This window comes from Xyrauchen texanus, chromosome 24 (assembly GCF_025860055.1).
Source record: "Xyrauchen texanus isolate HMW12.3.18 chromosome 24, RBS_HiC_50CHRs, whole genome shotgun sequence".
NCBI lineage: Eukaryota > Metazoa > Chordata > Actinopteri > Cypriniformes > Catostomidae > Xyrauchen > Xyrauchen texanus.
This window is the reverse complement of record NC_068299.1, coordinates 11,810,039-11,830,675: the sequence shown is the minus strand read 5'-3', so window position 1 is coordinate 11,830,675 and position 20,637 is coordinate 11,810,039. Positions and strand designations below refer to the sequence as shown.

The 20,637-nt window shown below is 37.7% G+C and overlaps 1 protein-coding gene across 1 annotated transcript in view; it reads right to left on the bottom strand.

The window, feature by feature from the left end:
- The window catches only part of LOC127618277 (serine palmitoyltransferase 3-like), a 44,733-nt gene that overhangs the window by 13,962 nt on the left and 10,134 nt on the right, over positions 1–20,637 (bottom strand). The window contains exons 5-8 of the mRNA XM_052090652.1: positions 17,281–17,405; positions 15,714–15,807; positions 7,934–8,039; positions 6,391–6,610 (exon numbers count right to left, since the gene is read on the bottom strand). Of these exons, the coding sequence (XP_051946612.1) occupies positions 6,391–6,610; positions 7,934–8,039; positions 15,714–15,807; positions 17,281–17,405 (545 nt within the window). The remainder of the gene's footprint in view (positions 1–6,390; positions 6,611–7,933; positions 8,040–15,713; positions 15,808–17,280; positions 17,406–20,637) is intronic.

The window sequence follows — 20,637 nt, the reverse complement described above, 5'->3', positions numbered from 1 at the left end:
AATTATATTTAGCTTAAAATATATAAAGTATTTTGTCTTTGATTTTCCTGTTTTTTTTTGTTTAAGTATGCTTATTTAATTTTATTTAAGTCTATTTTAACAGATGGGGAGACAAAACATATATTCAAATAAAATGGAAAATATTAACTGCTCGTCTTTAATACGAGGGAAATTAAACAATGTTAATTTCAGAGCTAAAAGGGCCTTTTCACTCAGAAAGACAACATGTTGCTGTCAGCTGTGGCTAATTTCTGATTTCAATAGATAAGAGGCGAACATAACAACTTTTAAAACAAATCTGCGGAGATTATCAAGGCGGGATGCATGGAATTTGTGTTCAAGTAACGGTGGGAATACATTTGAAAAATATGTGTTCAGGACTATAGATCATAGCAGTTGCACAGCATTATTGGTTAGTTTGATATGTGATATGATTTGGTGAACTGAATTGACTGCTGTGAATGATTAGCTAGGCTAGTTATATGGTGCGTTTTGAATTTTGAGTCCTAAACTGTATTACAAAAGGCACTGTTCTGATCTGGGCCCCGATAATGAAATCATGATCTTAGTTTTTAAGAGCATTTTCGATGAGCAATTTTACAAACGTTCATTATTTTTTTACATGTCTTTCCCAAAACTGCACTTAATATAAACGCATGAGGATGCGCTATAAGTACTTCTTGAGTTATGTCCATGTACGAGAGAGTCCCTGTGTACGGTCCTGCCAATGACAAGCATTATCAAATCAAATCAAATCCCTTTGTCACTCAACCATATACACAAGTGCAATAGTGGGTGAAAGTATTGGGTGCAGTTCGAAGCAACATTATGACAAATACAATAAACATCTGATTTACACATATCAAGTTTACACATCTGTTACACAACACTGTACAATATAGACCTAATAATATAAAATATACAGTATACACAAAATAAGAAAAAATAGTATTTGTATACAATCAAAATACACTGTTACCCCCATGTAATCAGTGGAAATAAATATGAAGTGTTGTGTTGACATTAAGTGGTCAGTTGCCGGTGTGTTATTAAGAGAAGTATAACATGTGAGTCCAGTCTGAGGCTAATAAAGTGTGGTGCTGATATGGTATCTTGAGCGATCAAGAGTTCAAAAGTCTGATTGCTTGGGGGAAGAAGCTATCATGAAGTCAGATCGATCGCCTTCCTGATGGTAGCAGTGAGAGCAGACCATGGTGGCTGGAGTCTCTGATGATCCTCCAAACTTTCACACACTGCTGGTATAGATGTCCTGGAGGGAGGGAAGCTCACCTCATATGATGTGTCTGGCAGTTTGCACCACCCTTTATAGGGCTTTGCGGTTGAGGGTGGTGCCATATCATGCAGTGATGCAGCCAGTCAGGATGCTCTCTAAAGTGCTGGTGTAGAACCGTGCGAGGATGAGGTGGTTCATTCCAAACTTCCTTCACAACGGCCTCAGTATGGATGGACCACTGAGTTCCTCAGTGATGTGAACACCGAGGAACTTCAAGCTACTGACTCTCCGCCGGTGCTCCATTGATGGTGATGGGGCTGTGTTCTCTGTCTTTTCTCCTGAAGTCCACCACAAGCTCCTTGGTCTTACTGACGTTGAGGGAAAGGTTGTGCTTCTGACAACACCGTGCCAGAGTGTGTGTGCACCTCCTCTCTGTAGGCTGTTTCATCATTGTCAGTGATCAGACCTACCACCATCGTATCATCAGCAAACTTAATGATGGCATTGGAGCTATGTGTTGCCACACAGTCATGTGTGTGTGTATAGGGAATACAGGAGTGGGTTGAGAACACAGCCCTGCGGGGTTCCAGTGTTGAGGGTCAGTGATATGGAGATGTTGCTGCCCATTCTAACCACTTGGCCTCTGCTTGACAGGAAGTCCAGGATCCAGCTACACAGTGATCTGTTTTAGCCCAGAGACCTGGTGTTGAATGCTGAGCTGTAGTCTACATACAGCACTCATATGTGTGTTCCTTTTTTCCAGGTGGGAGAGAGCAGTGTGTGGTGTAGATGCAATGGCATCACCAATGGAGGCAGCACAGAGCAGATATAATCTCTGATTAGTTGATTCTAACTAGAATCTAACGTGGTTCACGGTTATTGTAGAGTGCAAAATAAGGAGACACATGGAAGCTGCACTTTAGGGACATTCACCAATCAAAGAGGACTGCATTTTACTCCCAAAATCGATAATGGTAACAGCAATGCATGGTGCGGGTGAGAGTCCATTGAGTGTCAGAGATGAAGAGGAGACGAGGCTGAGGAGTCAATATACATACTATTTTCGTGCACGGCTGCAAGTTAAAAAATTTTAAAATTAAAATGTTTTCCTTCTTTCTCTGACATATGTATAATGGTATTAAATGATCATACAGTTTAGCTCTCATGGAGTCTATTTCAAATAAATAATTAAGGGGTGCTAAGTATCAAGTACTGTATATCTCTATGCATATATGCACTTTGTTCGGCCAAAGAAAAGCATTGTGCGTTGGGGGAGGGTGGGGGTGAGGTCATTTTCAAAATGTGGCCCCCTCTCAAATTCCACATGCCCCCCACATATTTCATCCTGGCCCCGATTCTGTGAATGACAAAATGTTTCTTTTTTGGACACACACAATTACTTTAAAAATGTTATGATCAAATAGAGTGGTGGGTGGTGAACTATATACATCAATATAAATACTTCACAAGCTGGAGTAGAATTGTGGTTTAAGATTTGGTTGTAGGTCTGAACCCTTGAACACAAAGGGATATTATAAGAAAACCCATGTTAATACATGATCAATTGCACCATTGAGCTAGATATTTAGCAACCAGATGCTTCAGAGGAACTAAAGTGGTAAGTGTATTATAGGTCACTTAAAATGACTACTTCATACATATACATTTAGAAAACACTGTTCCGTCCAAATTATACCACTAAAGGAGATGAAACCGCACAGCACACTAAAGGCACTGACCGTCCACTGATAACGACAGCTTCTACTGTATATACATTGTTTTTACATACCAACTTTTCAGGATGTAGATTTGCCAAACCACTTGTTTTTGAGTCTGTGGAATTATTACACTAACCAGAATAGGCATATAATTACACATACTGTACATATAGTCACTATTACAGCCTTATCTGTTGCATATTTATAGTAGCTGTCACTTAAGCAGGTGACCTATTCTGTAATTCTGTATCTCAAACAAGCGGTTTTGGAGATTTAGCCCTGCCCAACCTGCATCCATTAAAAGGCTTCTGAGCAGAAGCCGGGGCCAATCTCCAGATCTTAATCTCTGTCCTTCGACATCTGCATCCACTGTGGATGGGTGAGGGGAGGGGACGCACCTCGCAGTGCAATGGGCCTCTCCATCCAGATGTGTCAACTGCTTTGCTTTGAGGATGATGATGGGGGGGGGGGTTCAGGGGAAAATACTGCAAACCAAACATCTGGTTCCAATCAGAGCACACGATAGTGCTTTAGGTCCTGGGAGCTTTGTGGAAACAACACAAGATAACTCAGTTAAGAGAACGTGTTCGAAATCCACCCACATCTGTGCAGTAAGGGACTGGCTGTGGCCATTTGGCGGCTCTCTTCGTGTACCTCCCACTGAGCTTGTGTATAGTTTTCTTATTGCTGCAGAGAGTATGTGTTGTACTCTACTGTTATTAGAAGCACAAATCCCCTGGTTTATATTAAGAGAACTATTATGTATGTTAATACATTTCTTTCTAAAATTAACATGGCATAAAAAGTAGCTGATTTTAAGTGCACGATAAAACGCCCCACCAACCCTTAAAATGGTGATTTTGGCCTGTCCTACTTCAGAGCATCTTGACCATGATATTGTTGCTTGTATTCTTCAAGCTCAATCATTCAAACCTGTTTCTCAATTTATTGTGAGAAGAAAATGAACAATATGTTTTTGTGTACCTTTATCAAGGGAAAAAGTAAACCAACAAGGAAGGATAAAGAAATTCCTTTAGAGGCCCAAGTTGACAAGTATGATCAAAAAGATCTGGGGACTATTTACAGCCCAGGCCAGTCGGAAGCGTGATCATAAACATGCTCATTTTTAGGCCGCACATGAAAAAACAACTCGTAACACTGGCTGCCCGTAAAGGCACATCTGCTTCTTGTGCTTTTGGAGGCTGAAAGAGAATCTGCTTATGCAGAGGATTTGGAGATTTTGTACACAACAACAAATAAGCCAAATCAAAACCGTGATCTGTTTATCCCACATCCTTTCCCATCAAACATACTATGTGTGCATGTGTATTTGTTCGCAATACACTTAATAGGTGGTTCTTAACTTAGCCGCAGTTATGTTCTGATAGAGTGCCAGTCAACAGGGACCATGTAAATAATAAAATGTTAATAACCATATAACGATGCATAATTAAGATAGCAAATCCCATATCTTTTGTTGCTAAAGTGGTAGTTCACCCAAAAAGGAAAATTCTCTCGTGATTTAGTCACCCTCCAGGCATCCCAGATGTGTTTGCCTTTCTTCTGCACACTACAAATGAAGCTTTTTAGAAGAATATCTCTGTTCTGAAGGGCATCACAATGCAAGTGAATGGGTGCCAACCTTTTGAAGCTCCGAAATCCATATGAAAATTAATCCATATCACTCACATGATATAATCGTAGTGGGTGAGAAACAGATCAATATTGAAGAATTTTTTTGTCATAAATTCTCCTCCCTGCCCAGTAGGGGGTGAAATGCACAAAGAATGTGAATCACCAAAAAAAGAAAAAAGAGAAAGAGAAAGTGAAAGTGAAGGAAAAAGGACTTAAATATTGATCCGTTTCTCACCCACACCTATCATAATGCTTCAGGAGACATGGATTTCACCACGACAGATGTCTGGAGTACTTTTATGTTGCCCTTATGTAGATTTTATAGCTTAAAAATGTTGGCACCTATTTACTTGCATTGTAAGGACCAAAAGAGGTGAGATATCCTTCTAAAAGTCTTAATTTGTTTTCAGCTGAAGAAAGAAAGTCATCCACATCTGGGTTGACATGAGGGTGAGTAAATGATAAGAGAATTTTCATTTTTAGGTGAAGTAACTCTTTAATCTCAAAGCCCAAGCATCCAAATCAAATTTGATAGAAGCTAGCCAAATTACACAGATGCCAATATGGACAGGTTGCATAATATTCCCTCATTCTCGAAAACCTAAAACAAATCTATCTGATCAATCAGTGAATTAAAGGCTGCTGAGGCCCTCAAAATTCAAGAGACATTTACAAACCAAACATCAATAAAATGCTGGCTGTGTGAAGTTCATAGTAACATTACATTTCACTATTTATTTCAAGGGTGTATATGTTTACTTTTGTATTTTAAAAAATATGTTGGTGCTGTGGTGGGTTGTTACTTAATTTCCAAATGTAAAATCTGGGTCCTGAAGCAAAACAAGTTGAAAACCACTGCACTAAACATTATAGACAAGTTGCGTGTTAGGAAGCATACCATGAAAGCCTGTAATTTTGATTCTTTCAATAAAACAGAGCTGGCAATCAGCCAAAACTCACCTTATTAAAATCTTAATATTACACAACACATGGAGGGGGTCTCTCTCCCTTTCTTTCCCATTCTAATGCATGTGTAATTAAAAAAACCTGCAGTCTTTTTCATTTTCATTCTTTTATAATCAACTGCCATGTCCGTGATGTGGTTATGAACTGAAGTGGTCTTTTTTAATGGAGTAATGAGATGAGAGAGGTGATGTGACAGGAGCCTCAGAGACATATGGAGAACATATGTAGACAAAACGGGAGCATGTGTGTGTGAAGAAGGTAGTATGGTGTGGAAGTGGAGTATAAAAAAGCGGAGTATAAAACAAAGTTAAAATGATTCAATTAGGAGCAGAAATAAAGTTTTTACAAATGCTAAAATACAGTCCCAGCTGAACTCAAATACATGAAATAGTAATGGCTATGACACAAAACACCTGTGCAACTAGTTACGGTGTATATTAATGTGCAGTAAGCATAGAAAAATAGTGGAAGGATGGCACTTAATACATTTGACTAATAAATTAGTGAGTTAAATAAAAATTGTGTCCTAAATATGTCCTTTAATTATGTAGTTTTATAAGAGCAATAACGCACTCAATGCCACGCTGGCTTGTATTGTCAATATAATCACGGCTAAAGGGGTTGGGCTGAGTGTTGTTCCTAACAAATGCCCTTTATCTGTGACCATTTTCACAACATAAATGGCCTCTCATATTTTAATGCTTAACTGTTTAGCAATTAAACAAATCTGATTCAATTTAGCTCAAAGAGACATAATTCTTTATAACTTTAGCATGGTTTTTGCCTTAGGAAACATGCCTTGTAAAAAGGCTACTGAAAGCATTACATTGCGCCCACCTTTTTGCCAGCAATGAACCCTCCAGCAGCTCCGAAGCTCTTAGTGAAGGTCCCCATCAGAATGTCCACTTCTTTCGGGTCCACCCCAAAATGTTCTGTAACTCCCAGACCTGTGGGTCCCACTGCCCCAATGCTGTGGGCCTCGTCAAGGTAGAGATATGCCTTATACTTTTTCTTTAGTGCTATGATCTCCGGCAGCCGGACCAAAGAGCCTTCCATACTGAAAGAAAGACAGACAGAGACGAATCGAGTTAAGTTAGCAGTGTAAATAAAAGGTTAGTCACAATAAAAAGTGATTAAAAAAAATGTGTCAGTGATAAAATACACTTTATGCCCAAAAGTATATGGATGAGCCTTACTAATTAACGAGGTTGGTTACTCCATTAATTCCAGTGAAGAAAACTCAATGCTGCTTCCTGCAATGGTATTCTAGGGCATTGTGTGCTTCCAATTTTGTGACAATTTTCTATTCCAGCATGTCAATGCCACTAAGTGCAAAATGAGATCATAAAGAAATGGTTTACTGTGTCTGGTGTGGAAGAACTTGACTGGCCTGCACAAAGCCCAGACCTGAATCCCAGTGAACATATTTGGGGTGAATTGAAACACCAAATGTGTCCATAAACGTTTGACCACACACTGTGGTATACTTTCCACTATCCCAGTATAATAAGCAGCGAGAAACAAGTGTAAACACTCTGGATTTGTGGTGCCATCACATCATTGCTCTGCTTGCTTGAGTGGTCTGAAATAGCAATATTGGATCAACCAATGATGTTAGATTAGAGTGGGACTATCTGTTTGCAGTGGAAGACTGTTTTTAATTTTTCGTAAAACATAATTGAAATCAGTAATTTTTAGTGGATGCTAATGGCACAGAAATGACACATTACACCTTTAACCACAAGAATAAGGTAAAAAATAGGTATATTAGAGAGTATTAAAATAAAGGGTTAACTTTTAATCTGTAATATTTAAAACTCTAAGTAACTACCAACAAAAACTCATGTCCTCCAGCTTGAAATTCAACATAGTCCTTGGCCTTGTATTGGACTCACATATGCACACAGATGCATAGAAACATACACAATCTAATTACTGCTGAAAATATAATATAAAATAATATGCAATATTAAAACAAAACTTGTTGAATTGATGTTTATGAATATAGACTACCTATATAGTGGCAGGATTGCAGTTCTGTGAATCATTCACAATCATCTGTATTTGAACCTACAGGGTAATTTTACAGATTTATGCAATACATGACCTTGGCAAAAGGGAGTCTAGAAAGGGTCATTCAACCATGACTAAAGACCTTGGCCTCAATAAATCAACAATAAGGAATGGTGACATTCCACACCAAAGTTACACTCTCTGGTTAGGACTACTAACCATAACTGCTCGACTAAAATGACTCCAACAGAAAAGTGGATAATGCTTCAGAAGGCCCCAATGACACCAAATAATAAAGACTAATAAACAGTTCCAGAAGACATCTGGTTGAGTCCAGTGCATGCTAGGCTCAAGTGTGCCCTCTTACCTGTAAATACCCTCCACCACAATGAGGATCTTCCTCCAAGAGCGATGGGTACGAGGCTGCCCCGAGCAAATTGCTTCCGTCAGCAGCTTTTCTAGACTTTGCATATCTGTGGCCAGAAAGAACAAACAAACTTTATGACAGCATCAGGTATTAAAGTTAATACACACTGCTGTTTGGTGTTGTACCCTAATCAAAATGATGCAGCTTATTTCTTAGGTCTTCCCAAAGCAAAGTGAGAAAGACACATTTATAGACTAGACTTTGACATTGTCTCATGGCAGTCACAGACTGAGGACATTTGCTTAAATGGAAAGCACTGTAAGGAATATTTTTGACTGTGCTTTTACATTTTACAAAACAGAAAACTATTGTGTTAAAGTTGTACATAAGCTAAGGTTTTAGACTTTGTTTCACCGTAAATGAAATGCAATATGCATGAAGAATGTGAATCATTAGAAACACAAGAGGAATGTGAAAGTGGAGATTGATCGAGCAGGGAGGTTAATTTATAGTAAAAAAAAAAGGACTTAAATATTGATCGGTTTCAAACCCACATCTATTTGTATTATTATTATTATTATTATTATTTACTGTGCTATGCCATCAAAAGTGGTAGCTCATTCAAATAATCACTTCATCACACAAGTTGCTTCATCAACCAAGGCCATACACTTTTCAAGCTTTGGCAATGTGGCAGCGGGGGCATGGTCAAGCGCCCGTCCGGGAGAGAAAAGCGGTAAGGGCGCTTACACCTGAGCAAAATTAAGCCTAACACCTGTGTCTAATTGCAGTAGCATGAGGAGAGCGGATAAAAGGTACCGTGCTCAACGAGCCACATGATAAGATGCGTGGGTTGACTGTCTCAGATGTGGAAGCAACTAAGATTCGTCCTCCGAATTGAGGTGAGTCACTAGGCCACCACGAGGACTTAGAGCATATTGGGCATTCCAAATTGAGGAGAAATCTAAATAAATAATAATAATAAAAAAAACAAAATTTGTATAATTTTTAGGGGGCCCTCTTCTTTTAGGGGCCATAGGCATTTGCCCACCTTTGCCTAGCGCTAAGCCCGCCCCTGCACACGATTACATCATTCAAGTCCATTTAAAGGGAATCTGATCTCTGCTATTTCAGTGTAATACAATAAATGGGAGCATCATTGTCTTACAGTGTCAATGAAGTTTCTTTTCACATCATTTAACAAATAAACTTACTTGACGCTTAAGATGTGAAAACATTTAAGAACTGATGAAGCACCATTGATGAACCACCATGTTTGTAGTTTTTCACATCTCACAGTTGTAGTTCTGAAGTAAACCATCAAACCCCTCTTCTGTCAAGCAAGGGATTGTGGGCAATATTAGACAAAAAAAAGCATGCACAGATCCACACATCGCAAATCTGCTGGAAATAGAAGACCATCCGGGCTGCTTCGGAACCCTTTTTCTAAACATACTACCATTTGAGACATACTGATTCTTATATCATATACTATTAAGGTTACAACTGATTTAACCACTGGAGTCTTATGGATAAAATGACCTACGTGATTTTTGGAGCTTCAAAATTTTGGAACCCATTCACTAGCATTGTATAGACCAAAAGAGAAACACTTCTAAAATCTTAATTTGAGTTCAGCAGATGAAATAAAGTCATCTGGGGTGGCATAAGGGTAATTAAATGATAATTAATGATTTTTGGGTGAACTATTCCTTTAACATCTTATGTGTTCCACAGAAAAAAGAAACAGGTTTGAAACAGGTTAAAGGCGAGTCAATTATGGAATTTTAATTTTTTTAGTTCAATATTCCTTTAAATATATGCAAGGAAGACAAGACCAATCACAATTCAGAAATGTAATTTGAAAGACCAATTGCAATTTTTTATGCATTACAAATATGTCACAATAACGTGCCATGTAGGTTTTGAATGCAAGTCAATAGGGTATATTAATTAATAATATATTTCATTTAAATGGAGCTCTGGCCAAATTAATTACAGAAGTTTAATATATAGGATTAGGGATTTTGAACAAACCCCTAACCTAATGGCTAATGTTGGCCAGTGTGTGGCTATCCGCTGTTGTTCTTGGATGTAGGACAATCCAGCTCCTGTATATTCCCCCAGCTCTGTACTTTTGGTTGTCTTCTATATCGAACACATGATTGAACACATCAGTTCATTAGTAGAGGTTCCATAACCTGTACTGCATGTGTCAGATTAGTGAGACACCTAAAATGTGGAACGCTGAGGGGCAGGATTGAAAAACACAGATTTCAGGTTCATGTTTACAGACGCTAGAACACAAACTGGCCAGCAGATGGCAGAGTTCAACTACAAAAATCTGAGATTTTGAAAGCAGTTTCACACTTACGCAAGTCTACAGAGGAATTAACATGTAACTTGTTATATAAAGGATATGAAGAAAGGTTTGAGATCTCAAGATGCATATTGATATTGCATATTGAATCTTGACAAACAAATATCTACAGTAATACAAAGTTGAAATACAAAACATCCAAAAAAAAAAAACAATCACAACAACAACAAAAACACCTGTTTGAGACTTACAGCACACAACACTTGTACATGTATGACAGACTAACCAATCAGTCAAAGTAGATTAATACAGCCCAGAAACAGTTAATTTAAGTCATATCACCAACCCTAAATGTACAGTATGTTTGTACAATGCCAGCGTAATTGTTTTTTTTTCGAGCTATGCTCTAGTAGTCGAGCATGTGCTGTAGACACTGAAATGAGGTGGAGGTTTGATTGTTTATCCCATTCCTCCTCTCTTACCCTGAATGCCTTTCTGTACTATCTCTATAAAGTGTCAAAAAGCCCAAATAAATTAATGTTCCATATGGTCTCCCATTAAAGTGGCCTAATTTCAAACAGGTGGATGAATTTAGGCCAGTGAAGGCCAAATGGATGTGGCCTGTTTTCAACATCTAAAATGCCCCAGCAGTCCAAATATTACACTCACATAAACACACATATTTCAGTTTTAAATGAAAAAAAGTTATAAAATGGGTCTACATTTTTGTCTACAGGTGTGTTATGCGGTCACTTGTTATTTAAAAATGGCAGTAAGTTATGGCTTGGTTATGGAAAAAGGAGGTCTGAGCCAGAAGAATTATGTTTGTAATACAACAATGTATTTAGCGTGCAGTTAAAACTGACCCACTCAATTTAAAAATATTGTAATTTAAAACAGTGAAGTGCAAGGGCTTCTAAATGAAACTGCAAACTGACACTCAATGTCTTTGTCTAAAATGTAAAATATGTTACAGCTGTAATATTTCTCCTTAAAGAATAACAGCAAGTTTTAGCAACCTTGTGTAAGTTTAAGTTAAAAGTAAAAAGCTAAAACAATGTCTGAAATATTTCCAATGTGTTCCACATTTTCAGCAGTACATTCTCAGTGTAATGGTAATTTGAACAAATTGGCTGTTTGCATCCAAATGTGCTTTTGCAAATGAGCAGCAGCTGACACCAATCAGGCAAATGGTGACAAATAATGCTCTGACATCATCTTTCCTGGTTCCAATGCTAACATGCATGTAAAAGACCAAGAGGAAAAATAAACCAATAAATGAACAATGCCATGTGAACAGCAGGTTAACACACCAATGAGAAGTGAAGTGAGACTACCTTTCAAATTCAGGAATTGAGTTGGAGTTTAAACTCTCATTCAACTCCTGTGAGTGTTTAATAATACATAAGGAAAGGGAAATCGAATCGAAGAAACAGTTGACCCAAAAATGAAAATTCTGTCATTATTACTTATTCTAATGTCACTCCAAACCTGCATGAAATCCTTTCTTTCATGTAACACAAAGGGGAAATTAAAAAATATATATACTTATTTTTTTGCCATTTAACAGAGGTGAATAGCAACACAGGGCTTTAAGCTCCTAAAAGCACAAACAAAAAACACTATTTTCAGGGATACATATCATACATGTTAGGAGCAACATTAGGGCAACTAAATAATGACAGAATTTATTTGGGTGAACAACACCTTTAAATTCAGAAAACAGCATGCAGAAGCAATCATTTATGGCTGTTGCCACAGCCATGTATGCAAGAATCATTGTATGATGGAATATCTAATCTAAGGAATGTTTGATCACACTAGACGTTGTGTTTTATTCACTTCCATTCATATGGATGCAAACTTGCAGCCTGATCTCATAAAATGTATGTGAACATGACAAAATTTTTGCAATTCAAAATTGACATGCTGCATAACACATTTGGCTGCAGTTTTCCAGTTAAATATCCAGCTGGGCGAGTAAAATGGTGTCATATTCAGACAAGGTTTTAAGGTGAATTTTAGATGTTTTTAAAACGTACCTCCCTAACCTAGAACTTTTGCCTGAACCTAACTAGTGTTTTAAAATATGAATGTGACATTAAAAAATACATTCAAACCTTACCAATGCCTAAATCTAACCATTAGTGTTTTAAAATGCAGAAGCGAAATTAAAATAACATTTTCTGAAGCAACCACCCGATTTTGCACCGCTTCTATGACACTGTTGTGTCACGTGTCAGCTTGAGTTCATGGCTGAACTTGAACCGCAGCCCTTAGACTCCAATCCAATGCTCTATCAGGTAAAATATTCATGCTGGATTAAGTCTATATATGTCAAAGTCAGAATTTCCAACTTATTTGGAAAAGTGCTTTAGAATACCACTTAACTCTGGTTGTCTGATGTATTACAAACATGGAGGCAGCTAGCGAGATGTACACAATGATAAACATGAACTTCTATGCTCTCTTGTATTTATAATTGAATGTAGAGTAGACCATATCAATATCCCATATAGGAATATTGCCTATTAACTTAAAATGGGACACAGCATTAGTTCCACCGAATCTAATACATCTGAACCAGCTAATCAAGGTCTTCAATTTCTGCTTCAAAATTTTTGCCAGAATGTAGATCTCCAAGAGTAAGCACTTTGTAGGAAGTTTTTTCCTTAAAAAAAGGAAAACTTTCTCTGCCGTAAAATTTGAGAAAGTTGCAAATTATCTTTGAACTTTGTTATCAAGACTGTTTCCAGGTCAGACAGAATCCAGTGGCGTCTCCGGGGTTTGCTGTGAGGAGCCCTTAGCGAGTCTTACATGTAGTTGTCAGAATTCATTCCAGCTTCTGTTGTTCATGCATCATGTATTATCCTCATTCCTCTGGAGAAAGATGCAAAACAGTTCTCCTACAGCTACACAAGAACACCATTAACCACTAGATTCCCTAAAGCACAGCTAATCCAAAAACAAGGAATACCAAATATGTTCCTTGCTGCAGGCTAATGCTTGTATTCAGCATTATACGTTTAGAAAAGATGACCTCAGTATTTACAAATGCCTTGGATTTTCAGTTGAACAGTTATAAGTGAACCCACTGAAACGATTATGCATACTGTACATTGTAACTGTTTAACCCAGAAAGAAAACATTTTAAATGCTGCCTCAAAGGAATAGTTGGGTTATGGTTAGGTGTAAGTGGGTTGGCGAAAAAGTGCACGCTAAGCGATAAATGAAGACATTCCTTCATTAGACGTTGGTAGCTTGTGTAAATGGGCTATATGCATAGGTTCCGATTTATGTCCTTACAGCTGGGTGCTCTGAACAATCGAGAGGATCCTGGATCAGATACCAACTGAATTGTGAGGCATTATACTTAACATGATAAAGTTTAACTGGTAAGAGGATTCAGACTGAAATAAAAAGATTACTTCTATCAAATTTAAAGGATGGCTCACCAAAAAAAATTTTATTCTCTCATTCACTCACCCTCATGCCATACCAGATGTGTATAACTTTCTTTCTGTTGTTGAACTCAAACAAATATTTATAGAAGAATATTTCAGCTCTGTTGGTCCAGAACTCAGAAGGTCCATAAAGACATAAAAGGCAGCGAATAAGTAATCCATATGACTCCAGTGGTCAAATCCATGTCTTCAGAAGTGATCTGATAGACAAGGGTGAGAAACATTTCAATATTTATAAAATTTTTTACTATAAATCTCTAACTTTGGCCAGCCCCAACCAGTAGGTGGTGGAATGTGAAAGTCTAAGTCACTTTCAAACCAGAATCTGGAAGTAAATGTTTAGATTTACAGTAAAAAAAGGACTTAAATACACCTCATTGATCTCTGCCTGCATCACCTTTGTCTTTTGATGGACTACACTTTTGAAATTGAATGCATGAAACATTGCCAACAAAAGCCTTCATCATCCACCTAACAAAGGACAATTCATCAATGCCATCTTCTGCAGTTAATCCAGGATGGACTTCAAAGACATTAGTCACTGTGGAGGTGAGGGCGTGGTCAAGCACCCATCTGGGGAGAGGGAAAGCAGTAAGGACATCCACCTGAGATGAATTGCCACTAATTACCTGTTCCATGTTCACAGTGAGAGTTGGGGGAGAAAAGACAGCCCAGTCCACCGAAGGAGGGAGAGAGAGCCCAGCTAAGGTGCGGTTTGTTTATTGGCCGCTGCAGTGTTTCAACATTTGAGTGTTTAAATTGAAGCTTCGACGTTGTGGTTTAAGTGATCACGTTTATTTTCTGTTAATAAAAAGTAAAATTCCTGAGTTGGAATCCCCAAACCGTCACCAAATCACCAAACATGTCCCGTTTTGTCCTTTTTTTTTTTTTTTTTTTTAAACACTGGACCTTAACGCTTACTTCATTTACACACTTTAAACCATGACTTGCACTGCAGACAAATAACTAATATTGGCATATTCATTTTGTTTAGCCCCCACAGTGAGTCTGGTTTCTCCCAAGATTATTTTTCTCCATTAAAACAACATTTTACAGAGTTTTGTGTTCCTTGCCACAGTAGCCTTCAGCTTGTTCACTGGGGTTCTAAAAAAAAAGAATTATTTGATTATAAAAAACATTTAATTAAAATTTTAGTCACAATTTACAATTATTTTTAATTAAACTACACAATGATCAATCCAAGAATTTATAGATATAATTTTTTATACATTTTTTGTTAATGCATGAATTTCTGTAAAGCTGCTTTGAAACCATGTGTGTTGTGGAGCTCTGGACACACAGGAGTTTTATGGATTACTTTTATGCTGCCTTTATGTTCTTTTTGGACCTTCAAAGTTCTGGCCACTTTTATTATATGGACCTACAGAGATGAACTATTCTTCTAAAGATCTTCACTTGTGTTCTGCAGAAGATAGAAAGTCATACACATCTGAGATGACATGGGGTGTGTAAATGATGAGAATTTACATTTTTGGGTGAACTATCCCTTTAAAATTAAGATTAAAAACACTTACTGCAACAGCAGTTTTCAGCAAACATGAAGAAAGGAAAGAGTAAAGATGCACTGACTGATTTTAGACTCTGAAAATAGACGTCTTAAGCGCAATTACTTATTTTTCACAAATAACACCCATGGACCTGTGCACATACATCCACAGACCAACCACGCCCTGTTGTGTGTTACCCAGGCATGAAAATGGCACTTGCTCTCAATTGGATAAGCCTTGCGGTACGACTATGTGCTGCGCCTAACACAGGTATGAAAACAAAACCGGATGACAACTTGATTACAACTCAGTGAAACTAAATGACAGAATATAGTGACGAGTAAAAAGCATGGAAACAGAGATGATGCCATAACAATGAGGAAAACATTTTTACAGTGCATAGATAATTACACTCATAATTACAGACACAGTCTCTCTCTAGTGCTCTTCCTCCCTGTTGTGAAATAATATTGTGTGTTTGTACTCACTGTTGTGTTTGAAGACTCTAATGGTTGCCCCCGACAACCTGGCTCCCAGGATGAGGGAAGTGTGATTTAGCTCATCGCTCAGGATCAGACAGCCCTGGAAACAGACACATGTTACTGCAACACATATTGAAGCAGCAATGCACAGATAACACGTAGTGTTATTATAAGTAACAGAATCACATTGTGAGAGTTGATTTGTGATTGTTACCATCTTTTGTACCATCTCAATAAAGTCCTTCTAAGCATAAACCCAACACTAAGCAAACTTGTGACAGCCATGAAACATGGCACTTCAAAAAGGGAGGTTTGTTGAGGAAGCTAGTTTGCAAAACCTACTACTCATTATTTAAAGTAGTTGAAGTCAACATGGACCTGATTTACTTATTCCCAGTCTTATTGTGCACAATTTATCTATGCATGTTATTCCAACTAAAAATGTATATGTCCATCCACCTGGCTCCATTCTGGCATGTAACAGCCACTTTTCATTCTCCAATCATTTTATGATGAATAAAATAAAGTCTCACAGAATATATTGTGTCACTGTACAATAGTTTAGATTGCATAAGTAAAATGCGTTGCGAATGGTGTTACACATTGACTTTAAACTACATCCAAGCTACCATCTAAAGAACTGTTTCACAAGAATGAATAAGACATCATAATTCTACATAAGAGGACACAGCAGAGTGCATTTGATAATTGCCTCAGCACGCTCTGTTGTAAGGCAGTGTGTACAATACAATGTGACAAAAAAACCCACTAATGCAGTGTTCTGTCATGACTCACTGCTACTTGTTAGACAAAAAGCTCATTGCTAGAAACACGTTTTTCTTTTCTTTTTTTATATATATAGTACGTTAGTAGCATCACTTTTAGTTAGTTACTCCCCAACACTGTAATTGACAAAGTAGACACTTTACTCTCTGTGTGAGCCAGAGTTTGGCTTTGCCAATGGGAACTGGACAGGCAGGGCTGATGATGATGTCCTTATTTCTGCAGAGCTTGCCCTTGGGCGAACATGGCCTGATCTAACAATAACAGCTGTGGTCACCTCCTCTTTACCTTGAGAGGCTCTGAATTGACCCCTCCTCCACATGCCAGAAGTAGTACGACCCATTGCTTAAACAATACTTCAAGGCTGCAAGGTGGCTTTCCTTGAGGAGAAACACCCCCTCAACACCATTCCCACCAGTTTCTTGACATCTCAAGATCCTTCAGTCCCCATCTCAATCAGTGACCGGGGTCTTCTCATTTCAGCTTACGGCGAACACATCATTGGGCCCAGCATAAACACACTAATGAGATGCCCTAAACAATCACTGTCAGTTCTCAATGGTTTATCTGATTACGAATTAATTTTAACAAGGGTATGTTTTGTGTACTGGTTCACTGGGTTATTCTGTGGTGCGTGAAAAGTTGTTTATAGTGCTATTAAATGGCAGACAGCCCAAGAAAATACGTTTATACTACAGTTGTGTGCTCACTTCTTAAACCGAAATATTTCAGACAGATGTAAAAAAAAGAGGCACCGACAAGGATTAATGGTTAATTTTTAAACACTAACCTTTCCCACCAGAGCAGGAATGTTCATGGAATTGGTGGCAAAGCCCATTCCGAATGCCATGGCAGATTCCATGCCCAAGAACTCCGCAACAAGTCGCTCCAGTTTCTCATGGATGCTGAAGTTGCCTGTAAAATAGATACAATTGATCAAGAAATAGAAGTTGTCATTTAGCAGATGCTCTTACCTAAAGTGTCTTAGATTACACTAATTACAAGAGTCTCTATGTGAGAAAATGGGTTATTCGTCAACAGGTTTTTTTAGCTCGAGGACCCTTTTGAACATATACAATCCAAGGCCATAACTCTCCACATCCAGCACAAAAGATATTCAGGACCAATACCCGTGAACGATGGGTTCATTTTGATGGGATCAAGAACAATAGTCTCATTTATTTTTCCTTGGAAGAAAAATAAATACAAATAACATTTAAAAACACCTGAACAATCATTGGTAAACAGATAAATTAAGCCATTTCGGACCTGTCAGTTTCAATAGAAACCACCTCACAGCAGCTCTTTAGGTTAGCGAAGCACGATGTGGGAGAAGAAAAATCAGACTTCCATACCACTAGCAGAGCAGCTGGCGGAAAACACAGTTCTATAGTATTGCACTTTAAGAATGGATTTGACCACATTCACAATCCTGGACGGATTATGCTTGACCCTTCGCTAAGCTCCGCCCCCCCTTGGTTACAGTTACTTGCTCTGACAAGCCCTACAGAACTCCACATTGGAATGAATGGGTGATTGCCGTGAACGACGTGGTTTTTGGCAATATATTCTCGTAAACAGAATGAATAATATTTATACATGGGCTGGTATGAAGAGTGATATTGTATTGCATATTTATCTAAAGTTTTTAGTGAAAGAAATTGTGATTAAAAACTGTAGCGACTGTGAATTGAATCAATATTTAAACGAATTAACATTGTTATTAGCTTTAATTTACCTTGGAGCAAATGTGTCATTGCAGATGTTATATGTTCATTTGGGAATGAGGGCTTTTACAGTTTAATTCATAACATGCTCTTCTCCAGATTTATTGAAAGATTCTTTTTTTTAAAAGAAAACACTGCGGGTATCCTCTCTGGGTAACTCAGAGCTTCGCGAAAGGTCAAATAGCTTGGAATTTTCTGCACATCTCCTTTAGCTTTTGTAATTCTAATTTTCTCAGACAGAGCCAACTTAGGGGAAATACATTAGATCTGTCAGAATGTGTTGTGTAAAAGGTTATTAATCATTCTATAGGTGCCTTCAGGGATCAACATAATGTCCAGACATGTAATACTGTCACAATGTTGGTGACTAAACGTGAAGACAGAAAAATCTGAACATGTGATACTCTTATAACCAACAGACTAATTTGGACATCATAGGTCAAATATAGATACATAAATAGGCTATAGGTATGCACCGTATATCCATATTCTCGTGTTCTCTTTTTATTACTACGAGTATAGCAGTGTGATATCTTCCTAAATGGAAGACCCAAATAAACAGAATATAAAGAGTCAAAGCACTTCAACTTGTTTTTAAAATGGTAACCTATATTCTGCACATAATGGAAAGCAATGTTTTTCATTTACAATTCTTCACTTTATTGTTTTTCTAACTTGAAGCTATCCAATCATGAAAAGACCTAGCGTAAATACCCTTCAAGACGCATTAAAGAGGATTAGCAATACTAAATGCATACAACTCGACCAAGTGTAAATGCATCTTGCTGTTCAGTCCACTAATGTTAAGGGATTAATACACCCAAAAATGAAAATGATCTCGTAATTTACTAACTCTTATGCCATCCCATTTGTGTATGAATTTATTCGTCTGCAGAACACAAACAAAGCTTTTTAGAAGAATAACTTGGCTCTGTAGGTCCACACAATACAAGTGAATCGTGACCAAAACTTTGAAGCTCAAAAAAGCATATTAAGGCAACATAAAAATAATCCTCCAGTGGTTTAATCCATGTCTGCCAAAGTGGTCCGAATGGTTTTGGGCAAGAACAGGCCAAAATGTATCCTTTTTCACTATAAATCATGACATTGGTGGTCTTCTTGGCAATCATGATTTCATGCTTGATAACACTTCCTAGTGCAATCCAGCACTCTGTGCATGCTTCAAGCCCTAGGATGTATTATCTGTATAAGACTGCAATGGCAAGATGTACACAGAAAAATCAGTAACATTTGAAACAATTGAAGCTTTGGTCAACATTCACTTGCATTGTATGGAGAGTTGAGATATTATTATACATATATTTGTGTTCTACAGAGGAAAGAAAGTCCTACACATAATTTTTGGATGAACTTCCTTTAACTTTACTCATCCCAAATGGCACTGCATCAGCATAAGGACATTTTGTCTTGTAAACTTCCTGTGAACATGTTAATGGAGCATGTTAACTGAATAAACATTTCTCATTCACCCCTCTATTCCTATCATTTCCTGTCTTCTCTCTACAATCTCCATCCATAAAAAAAGGCTAAAAATTTCCATCTGACCCAGCTAAAACATTTAAGTGCTTTAAAGCAATAAAACCTGGCAAAGAGCATCTCTCACTGAAGAAGCCAACAGTGGATTAACACTTACTTAGTTTAATAATTTTAAACCATGACTTTAACTATACATAAGTAATATTAGCATTATATTCATGATGTTAGCCAGAGGGGAACTGGCCCCCACAGTGAGCCTGGTTTCTCCCAAGGTTATTTTTCTCCATTAAATCAACATCTTATGGAGTTTTGTGTTCCTTGCCACAGTTGCATTCAGCTTGCTCACTGGGGTTATTAATACAATTATTATTTAATTACTTATTTTTAAACATGATTACAATCGAATTTTATCTAAATTACAGAATGATGATTCATCAAACTTATAGACATTACAGTTTTATCTTCTGTTAATGCTGATCTTCTGTAAAGCTGCTTTGAAACTGTGTGTTGTGAAAGGCGCTATACAAATAAAATTGACTTGACTTGACTTGGATAGAACACTGAGTGTTACGCTGTGAGAACATGTTGCATCTCCCTGCTTTTCTCTTAAAATTATTCCTGAAGAGAGCTTTGGACTTTCAAACACCATCAATTACTCCAGGTTCTCTGATCATTCCAACTCACAGCATATGCTGAAGCGTGATGTGATTGATTAAACCTGAATCAATGCTGGGCAACTACACTGCACTTTGAGTGTGATATCAGGAAGCTTGCTTTACAGAAGAAACCCACATGGGTATAATGACTTCTAACTGGGGAATTATAGAAGTCCAATTACGTGGGAAATGAGAGAAAAACCCACGGAGATCTCATTCACCTGGCTGGAGTGTAAACAAAGGCAGAAACAGCAGAAATTTCCCATA